The 11,133-nt window shown below is 34.2% G+C and overlaps 1 protein-coding gene across 1 annotated transcript; it reads right to left on the minus strand.

Moving 5' to 3' along the window:
• Window positions 1–4,345: 4,345 nt before the first annotated feature.
• Window positions 4,346–6,514, minus strand: LOC144562246 (ethylene-responsive transcription factor ERF054-like). The gene has a single exon (XM_078311438.1). The coding sequence runs from the start codon at window positions 6,021–6,023 to the stop codon at window positions 4,752–4,754; it is 1,272 nt and encodes a 423-aa protein (XP_078167564.1). The 5' UTR covers window positions 6,024–6,514; the 3' UTR covers window positions 4,346–4,751.
• Window positions 6,515–11,133: the final 4,619 nt, after the last annotated feature.

Consider the following 11,133-nt stretch of genomic DNA (forward strand, 5'->3'; position numbering starts at 1 on the left):
GCACTTTTTAGTTTTTAGGCGATAATTTCTGACATCTCGTTTCAAAATGGCCGAATAACGGAAACTTATACCATGTTGGATGGCATCATTCCTTTGTTGTCGGCATGCCAATCTATATTGTATGCACGTCGTTTCTTGCCTCCATGGCTCCATGGAGGTCTAAGCACAAATATTATTGTAGTCCAGATCGTCTGAGGTAACTGAAATTTTGATTTTAGACCCGGATCGTCAGATCAGAATACGGGCCAATCCAGCCCGAGGTGGAGTTCACGGGATTCCTTTGCTATTTATGCCGAAGTAGATCGGACAATCCGGATCTAAACTCAAAATTTTTGTTACTTAAAGGTGATATGAATTGGTACTATAGCCTGTATTGCTGAGTGAGCCCGGGAATAATTGGTCTTAAATTGTCTACAAGTTCTAACGAACTATAGGAGGGAATTCAACATGGGCCTGAAACTGGGCCTTATTGGTTTCCACTGTGCATTTTTATTTTTAGCACTGTTGTCTTTTTTAAGTATGCGTCTTTCATTATATTTAGGGCTGCACAAAAAGTTCGTAATTTGTGATTCGATTTGAGTTTGATTCGAAAAAGTTTGTAATTAATTCGATTCAAATTAGTTCGTTATGAAACAAATCAAATTAGTTCGATTCGAATCTTATTCAAACTCAAACTCAAGTCAAATATAGTTCGTTCGAAATTGGTTCGTGAACTATTTAGATTTAAATATGAAATAATGTAACTAATGACTTCAACTATCAATCTTAATAATGCAGGAACCAAACTTATATCAGAACTCAAAATTGTTAATATAATAGTAACTTATAATAGGAAAATGCTTCAACAACATAATAAATTAACAATGAAAATAAGTTCTATTTGACTAGATCAATGCCGTGATTTTAATCAATCTAGCAGCGTAAAAGGTAAGGGAGTTTTGGACTGACCCATAGTTCATCAGTGTGAATTCGTGAAAGGTAAAAGATAAAAGGAAACCGCATGAATTTTGTTCTGCGTGAAGAAAACTAATGCATAAACTATTGGTGGCTGCCAAAAAAATCCGTAGTTCGTGATTCGATTGATTTCAATTCGATTAAAAAAAATCACAATTAATTCATTTGATTGAAGTTCGTTCTGAAACAAATCAAACCAGTTCGGTTCAAATCTTATTCAAACTCAAACTCAAACTGAGTAAGTTTGATTTGGTTCGATTCTTTTGCAGCCCTAGTGATTTATATTTCCAGGTATTTCTCTGAGAAAATGGCAGCAAAAGTTCAAATATAGAAATCAACTATCTTAAGATGGAGCACCAGTGTGGAGGAGTTACTGATCGCAAATTTGTAGAGCTGCCATATTGAGTCAGTACTTCTTTATTTTAATCTCAGTTTTAAACTAAACAGTAGATTTAATATTTGTTTATGATGAGATGAAGTCCATCTCTGACAATAGAATTACGGGAAGAACAGAAATACATAGGAAAGTCAACGAATTTATTATTTCTTTTGAATAGTCGCCAGTACACACTGTTGAACTAAAACACGTTTTCTTAACCAGTGCTCATTACATGGCAATAGAATTACATGCAAAACTCGAGGCCTAACACCTGTATCATATTCTGGCATGAGGTTCAATTATTCATAGTACAGCACAGAACAAAGTATTTCCACTACTGGCCAATTTACCGCGAATTGCATGCATAAATTAAATTTCTCTTTCAACACCTCTGGTAAAGCAACACCAACACGTAAGCCGGGACCATTTTAGAGAGTCAACAGGGTTTGCTTTTTAGGGTGGATTCTCTCTCTCGATTTCTCAATCAAGAAATTAATGTCAAAAGTAGATGAAAATGAAAGGCAGGGAGGTGGCATTGTTTGAAGTGGCTAGCTCTTGTGGCATTTCAACGCATGCAAAATGCACTGACAGATGACCATTACTGCTATTTGTTGCCGGACATGAGTGGACTTGTTTAATTTTAATTTTGTAAATATTTACCTAATTATCTCTGAGTTGGAATTAATCATGCTATGATAGGGCTGCACAAAAAGTTGGTAGTTCGTAATTCGATTTGAGTTTGATTTGAAAAAAATTCACAATTAATTCGATTTGAAATTAGTTTGTTCCGAAATAAATCAAACCAGTTCGGTTCGAATCTTATTCAAATCAAATTATACTAGATATAATTCGTTCGAAATTGATTCGCAAACTATTTAGGTTTGAATATCAAATAATACAACTAATGGATTCAACCATCAATCTTTAATAATGCAAGAACCGAACTTATAGCAAAGCTCAAAATTGTTAATATAATGACAACTTATAATAGGAAAATGTTTCAGCATCGTAACAAATTAACAATGAAATAAGTTCTATTTGACTAGGTCCATGCCATAATTTTAATCAATCTAGTAGCGTAAAAGATAAGGGGGTCTTGAGCTGGCTCATAATCCATCAGTGTGAATTCGTGAAAGATAAAAGGAAATCGTGTGAATTTTGTCCCACGCGAATAAAACTAATGCATAAACTATTGGTATAACTAGGGCTGCCAAAAAAAATTGTAGTTCGCAATTCGATTGACTTCGATTCGAAAAATTTGTAATTCGCAATTAATTTGATTCAAAATTAGTTCATTCTGATACAAATCAAACTAATTCGGTTCGAATCTTATTCAAACTCAAATTCAAACTGAGGTAAGTTCGATTCCTTTGCAGGCCTAGGCTATCATGACATATTGAGGCATTTCAGTTTATATATTACTAATCTTTAAAACCTATCGAATAGACTTCAAAAAACAAATTCGAACGTTTATAAATCAATTATAAGTACATGTTCATTTACATGCAAAATTTATAAATATTCAGTGTTATTTAATATTAAAAAATAAAAAAATGAATATATTTTTTTAAAGGGTTGATATTTTCGAGAATTGAACCTGCGTTCGTGCTACTGCACTAAGTCCTCGGTTCATAAAAAAAATGTATTAAAATTAACTTTTAGAATTTTTTTCCACCGCTTTACTTGATAGTTGATATTAAATATAATCAAAATTTATAAACTTTGCATGTAAACGCATCACTTGTAAAATAAATCAATTTGAACTTTGAAAATTTAAATTTGTCATTTGAAGCCTATTTAAATTTTTTTGGAACCAATGACACTTAAACTAAAATACCATCGATAGGATAGTCGCTGAACTCCTTTTGAGTGTAACTATTTTCATTATAACTTTCTATTTCTGCATATTTTACTTGTGTCATATATATAAATGGATTAAACAATTACTGTTTGCCATAACTGCTGATTGGCAAGGGCGGATCTACTGTAGCACCCCGGGGGGCAGCCGCCCTCCCCTGGATTTTGAGTTTTAGTGGTGATATATTAATCTGTTGGTACCGATCGATTTTGGTCCTCTTTGGAAATTTTTTTGCCCCCTTTGGATCTTTGATTTGTAATTCGGGTTAAATTTAGTGTTAAAATTAAAATAATTTTTTGAATTATGATTGATAATATTGATTATAAGTTATAAGATCAGAAATTATAAGTTAGGGTATTAGAAAATATAAGTCAAAACATTGTATTTTTATTGAGTACCCAATTAATTAATGGGTTTGAATACGATAAGCTATTTAAATACCATTTGATATTTTTTTGTCCTGACGAAAATTCTCGGTCTGCCACTGCTGATTGGAGTTTCTCTATTAGATGCTTTCACTGTTAATATCATCGTTGAATACATTATAATGCTTTAATCATGTTGTACTTCTACAGACGAGCAAATATTGACTTTGAACCAGTACCAAAAATGACTGGAACTATCATGGAGTACTGTCAAATTGTCCACTTTAAGATTCGTGCATACTTGTATTGAACGGTCCGCCTCTAATCTGACAGGGCCAGGTACATGATCTGATCTGAATTCATTGTATGGCGTTATATTTGGACAGATTTAAAGTCTTATTAAACATGAAAAAATGACACAGGAAAAACAAAAATCTAAATTTGAGATTTAAACGCTGCCTACATTGTCGGTGTCTGGTTTTGCCAGCTGGTCCATGACACTGACTGATACTGGTACCTGACATAACTGATACAGTCTTGTTTATCAAAACAGAAGGCCATTCACAGCAAGGTACTTCATGAATTACATCCTTTAAGAGAGATGCTTAAATAACAAACTCTTAAGATATAGATTCCATTAATACTAAATTACTAATACAAAGTCATTAATTAAGCTACAAATGAAAAGAGGAGAACATAAAACCCTCTCCTCTTTACATCCTTCTACCTTTGCAACTAAAATTACCATAACATAAAAAACACTCAGACTTTAACATAAAGAAATCTACTACTAATTAATTACTAGATTCTACAGAATTATCCAAACACACTACCCATTTTCCCTCCAAAGCACACTGAATTAAAACAAATAAAAAAAATGGCTAGGAAGCAAGAGCACTTCAAGGGTACTAGATATCAAATAATCTATCAATTCCCCCTGGCAAGAAGCTAAGCTATCGATCGGAGAAGATCGGGAACGCCTGATTTTGGCCTGAAAAAAAATGCAGCCAAAACAATGCCCCAATTTTCTTCCAATTCACTGGTTGTATAAAAAAAAATTAACACAACCAGTGATCTATCCTGACCTAATTATGTAGCTTCCAATGATCATCTAGTCATGCCCAAAGAATGAGAGAGAAGGAGAGAGAGGGAGAGGGAGGGAGGGAGGGAGGGAGGGAGGGGAGAGAGGGCAAGTCTAGTCGCCCCACATGAACATAGGAGGAGGGTAAAATGATTGACCGCCACCTCCGGAGGAAGAACCAGCGCCACTGGTATCCTCATTTCCGCTGCTTCCTGCTTCTGGCAGTGGGCCCGAAAGCTCCTGGCTAGCATCGTTTGCAAGACGCGATTGCAGAAGGAGATTGTTTGCTCCGTCGATATCATCCCAGACATAACTATTCGGGCCCCATGCGCTAAACCACTCTTCCTCTGCCGCTCCCCATGCCATCTCCTGGCTCGGCTCCACCGACCCTGTTGCACCGGTGTTCAAACCTACCGGAGAAACGGGCTGCTCATATTCCTGTTGCATTTCATATTGGGCTTGCATTGGGGGTTCGGGTTGTGCTTGGACTATAAATTGGGTCTGGTGTTCTTCGCACGGGGTCGGCGGAGCAGAAGACGATGAAGACGAGCAAGAGGTTACTTCACGCCTCCCGGAACTTGCACCAGTGTCTTTCCCTTTTTTGAGAAAAAGATCAGGGAAATTCAATCGTGCGTTCTCTCCGCGCAACTTGTATGCCTCTTTGTCGTATGCCATGGCAGCATCTTCGGCTGTGTCAAATGTACCAAGCCAAAGCCGGGTACGGTTTTTCGGCATGCGTATCTCAGCCACCCATTTGCCCCAGTGCCTTTGTCTAACCCCCCGGTACAGCTTCGTAGGGGGTGGTATGGCTGGAAGCATTTGTGGACCCTGAAAGAGAGGTGGGTAATATAGGCCTCTCTTGTCGAGGCCTGCAAGGCGGCTGACCTGGCCACGCGGGCTAAGATTCAAAGCTTCATTCCAATAATTAAGTATCTGATGTTGTGCTGCCACTGATGCCGCTGGTCCCTCTCCCATGAAGAAATTAGGAGGGTATAGAGGTCCAGCAGGGGCAGGATAAGGCTGGTTGGGAGCAAAGGATATCATTTGTTGGTTCTGTACCAGTTGCGGTGGATATGAACCGGGCTGTGCTAGAAATGGCTGATTGGTGTGACTAGTAGTGTCATAGGCAAAAGGGAAAATTGGATGAGAGGTTTGAGCTGATGGTGAAGAGGCAGGTGAACCAGCAGTTGAAGAGATAGGATTGATGATGGAGGAGATAGGATGAGATGAGGTAGTGGAGGATGACTGGTACTGCCGCTCGGGGCTCTTTACCTTTTTGAGCGGTCGGTGTGCCGGGTGCAACTGTAAGTCAGTCATTTTCATTCCTTTACCTTTTGCTCTTCTCCTATCGCTACCCTCTGGACTATTTCTTCTTGAACCTTCCATGGCTTCCACACACAAAAAGGGAAATGAAAGAAAGAGAAAAAGGAAAAGAAAAGAAAAGAACAATGAATTTCAATGGAAAGAATCAACCGGCCGCCCGCTTGGTAGAGAAAAAACAGAGGTTCTAAGAACAGAACTTGGATTCGTAAAACTACCAAGTTTTGAAATTTTGCTTCTTGTGTTATCAAGAGAAGCAAACCAATGTGTGTATATATACTATGATGCTACGAGAGAAACAGGGAACAATTAGTGGAACAAAAAAGTTGCATGTGTTAGCAGAGCATGACCATCGAACAAGAAAGAAAAGGAGGTTCTGGAATTCAAAAGGGGAATTGCGCGGGCGGCCAGAGAGAGAGAGAGAGAAGCGTGGATAGCCAATGAGAGGCAATGTTTAGATTTGGGAGAGAATGTGAGGCGTGAACTGAGTGGGGCTTATAGAAACAGAGCAGAGGGTTTATAAGAGGAGAAAAAGATTCAGCCTTTCTACAAGGTCGGTGCGCTTTGGAGGAGTTTTGATTTCCCGGGACCCACAGGATAGACTAATGGTGCGCTTTAAGATTCGTGCATGATTCTTTGTTTTTGGTTGGTGTCATCTCAATCTATTCCTTAACTTGTACTCCAAAACTCTCTTTTAATTAAATATATATATAAAAAAACCATAAATGAATACAACAAAAGTTCCTTTATAGATATTGTGCACTAATCACTTAATAAATAAGTTTGTATTTTTAGATAGAAGCTTGGCAACTAACTAATTATTAATTATGCGAGTTATTAGATTTTTAGATGATAAATACCTAATTATATAAATTTGAATGGTAAATATTTAAGTAGCATATATGAAATTCTCCCATTATATTATTAGAACAAATAAATATAATTGGAGTGAGGCTACGGTTCATATTACACAAGAGTCCGTACTATGCACTCATATTTTCACTTTAAGTTCAAACAGTTCATTGTAAATTGATCTTCACATGAATATATATTTACAAATCAAATTTTCTATCTTTTAGAAATTATTTATTATTTTTTTAGATAGAAGAAAATAACTTAATTTGAAAATTTTAGATCATCTAAAAGTAGCGACTTTTTACCTATCTAAAAAAATAATAAAAAAATTCTAAAATATATATATATAATTTAGCCTACAAATACATTTTGATATGAATATTATGTTTGACGGTTCAGATTGGTTGGTTGAACTTTAAAATTAGAGATAAAGATACATAGCACATGTTGATCCGTAATATGCATATTACCATAACCCATATACAGTGTTTTTAAATACAGTCACATAAATTGCATATGCGTGCGGTCTGATGTCGAGCTCAAAATGAGGCCATATATAAAGATTTGAATTGAGGCCACATACGCAAACCACATATGTGGTCATGCGGACGCATAATACTTCATGTAGCCGTCCATGCGGACACATAATATTTCATGCGGTCTTGAAAAGAATTGAGTTGTGGGAGACTTCAATCCTTGATTTATAAGAATAAAAGAGCACAAATCACTATACTAGACAACCCTTGTGATATAAACTAGTTTTATTTTATCTATATATCTTTAACATGCATAATAAAACTGTATATGTATTTGCACATATAAATATGCATATGCGTTATGTAATGACATATACAATATGCGGTGAACTTTCAAATACATGAACAAAACCGCATTTTAATACACGACTCATATAATTCGACAACTGGATCATTCTTCTCTCCCATTTTTTTTCTTTTTTCTGAAGCACGTTCTTAGGAAATATTTTCATACTACTTTTGAGTTGTAATTCCTGTTGTCTTGGAGAGATTGATTATAAATTTATAATACGGCCATCATACTAAAATTTATATTTTGAGTGGTTGAGATTATTCCACTCAATGAATGCTAATATACACACAAGATAATTAATTATTACTGTAGAAATGAAGGGTTAGTTAAGAGAAAAAAAAAGATGTATAGTAGTCAAATAAATGTATTCATAATATTTCCCTCATACTTTTGTCACTGGAATAAAACTGTTCTAGTTATTTTGATGTTGCTTGCATTTGTTATTTGCAAAATCATTGGAATAGAAAAATAGTGAGGAAAAGTGAAATTTAGAATAGACTTTAATTCCTCACTATTTTGGTCGTGTTCGATTAATGGTAGAAGAGTGAACAAACACTGATAAACTAGTTAAATCTATCTCTTAAAAAAAAACTAATTCCTTTATTTCACATTTTCTATAGAATAGAGAACTGACTAATGCAGAAATAGAGGAGAGACCAAAATGTAAAAAACAAAAATTTGATTGCAAAAATTCAAATTCAATTCTACTATTTTTAGTTTTCTAATTCCACTAACTTCTTCTCTTGTTCGGCAAAAATATATTTTTCATTATATTCCTCTATTTCACTCTTATCAAACGGTCATGAAGAATTTGAGAAGCATTTATATCTGGTCAACTTCTCTGCCGCACGTCAATTACTAAATGTAATTAAAAGATAATCATAGTCCGGTTAAGTAATAAGCCCCAATTCAGCCGTAACTTAACTGGTTCTAAATACGCCAAATATGTATACCTTATTTTGTCTTTACCTATGACTTAAATGAATTAATCAGAGCGTGAAGGACAAGCTAACATGTTTAGATTGTCTATAGACGAGGGTAATTTTGTAATATGTCACTGGAAGATCAACCCAAGACATTTTTAAATTAAAAATCATAAGCAAAAGCATTTTTGGTGCCGTATGTTTCAGGGACATAATAAGAAAATTGAGATAGAAGTTAGATAAATAAGTATTATATAATTCATTTTATGAAGGAAATTAGTAGTATTTTTTTTTAAATTAAAATTTTAAGGACAAAACTGAAAATTTTCAATTTAAATTATAGTTCTCTATATAAACTGAAAAGTTTCAACTATTATACATAGATTCACATTTGACAAATAAAATTGACACTTATGGTCAATATATGTACATTCATTATTGACAAGGATGTGGTTAAATTTTCTTACTATTATAATTATTAGAGAATATTTATCATGAAAATGTTGAATTTAAAAATGAGACCATTCAAAACTGTCATTCGAAACTACTCAACATGATATCCATATTAAAATATACTTGAGATGAAATTTTATAATTTTTGAAAACTTTTTTACTATTTATGTAAAATGGGTAGAAAATCATTGTTTTTTAACGGTCCAAAAACAATGATATTGTATCCATCTTAAAAAATAGTAATATTTTTATTATAAAATTTCGTCTCTAAGTATATTTTAATATGAATATCATGTTGAGCGATTCAGATCGACAGTTTGAACTTTAAAAATAAAAAATATGATGAGATATAAAAGATATGAAGTATTAGAACCCTCCTCTATAATTTTTGAATATTTATTAAATTCTTAATGCAATAACTTGTTATTCTTTTTGCTTCAAGAAACAATGATTGGGCACTATGCAAAAAACACAGAACTCATCAGAGACAAAAATGAATACCACATATAATCTGATCATTGATTACATCAACCCCACGGGTTAGGTCAATTGATAAGATGGGAACTTTTCCTAATTAGATTTAAAAAAAGGTTGAAGTCTTTTCAATTTAATGTGAAGTAGCTTTCTAGTTAAGTTAGTAGTTTATATTAATTATTCTATCAACAAATTAAACCGTGTTGTGGATATGTCTAATTGGAATTGCACCGACTCTAATCCTATAGTTGTACATGATCATATTAATATGTTCGTCATCTCGTAAGCTAACTCGGCAACTACTAATTCAACCTTTAATATTTTTAATTATTTTCATAATTTGCTTACCTTAAGTATGGACCCACCAACTAGAGCTTGCAGACACGTAAGACAAAAAAAATTACAACTTTTTGCTTTTTATTTTTGTCCAATTCTTTGATGTCTCTATTAGCAATAAAAAATAATTAAAATATTAATAACATCTAGTTAGTTAGATATTAAAGAGACTACATAACTATTTAATATAATGACTTGAAATTTTGTAGCTTCAAAAACTAAATAAAGATTTGATGGATATCTATTTTGTAAAGCCTTTATGAGGAAATAGAGGACCAATTTGTATTTATTAACTTTATTATAATGCATCTGTTGCACTTAGGGGCACCTTTAATTGCTCAAAAACTGAAATTAAATTGCAATTGAAAGTAAAGAGATGAGTTTAGAGAAATTTGACACGCGGGGTGATAACGGAGTTCGGCAAAACAAAGGCCTACGTCTCCGGGGCTTCGCAACCTTGTGAGGTGCGCCTTCCTATTACCCAATACGAAAGGATTACAACTTGTGAACCGTTGAGCCCTTACACACCAAGCGGGAAATCAAACGGCCAACTCAAAGAGATGAGAACAAGGTCTCGATTGTCTAGGAACACAAGAGAAACACTCAATAGATCACTCTAACCTAATCTATATCAAGATTGGTGAAGTAGGTTTGAGGTTGCTTGAGGGATTTTGAAGTTTTAGGCTCTCACAACAATGGAGTATGCTAAGCTCTCAGAAAATCACTTTTGAATTAATTAGGGTCGGCTGAGATAAGTGAGAAGAAAACCTCACTCATCTATTTATAGTGTCAGCTCAAAAATGAGCTGTTTGAACCAAAACGTTACAACGTTTTAGTTCAAATTGCGATTTAGGGTTTAGATTTCTGACAGCTCAGCAAAAAGGTTCAAAAACGTTACAACGTTTTATAAACGTTACATAACGTTTTGTGCTGTAAAATCTTGATCAAAAACAGGAACAGTTTGAAGCTTAGATTTAATTAAAACGTTGTAACGTTTTATGAAAACGTTACAACGTTTTATATTTGAAATACTGACAATCCTAAAACGTTATAACGTTTTTACAAAACGTTATAACGTTTTATTTGTTTTGTACACCAGTGCTTCTGCCATTTTTAGTAATCCTAAAACGTTGCAACGTTTTGTAAAAACCTTATAACGTTTTAAGTTATTTCTGTGTTTTTAATCAATCTTTTACTTAAGTGTTTTTGGCAGAATTAAAAACGTTACAACGTTTTATAAACGTTACCAACGTTTTACTTCTGCAAAAACATCCTCAAACTTATTTTACCACCTTTGATTTTACAAT

The sequence above is a fragment of the Carex rostrata genome, chromosome 11 (assembly GCF_964058835.1).
Source record: "Carex rostrata chromosome 11, lpCarRost1.2, whole genome shotgun sequence".
Lineage (NCBI taxonomy): Eukaryota > Viridiplantae > Streptophyta > Magnoliopsida > Poales > Cyperaceae > Carex > Carex rostrata.

What these genes read in the sequence shown, in the direction of transcription:
- LOC144562246 (XM_078311438.1), bottom strand. Translation starts at nt 6,023, where the DNA reads ATGGAAGGTTCAAGAAGAAATAGTCCAGAGGGTAGCGATAGGAGAAGA.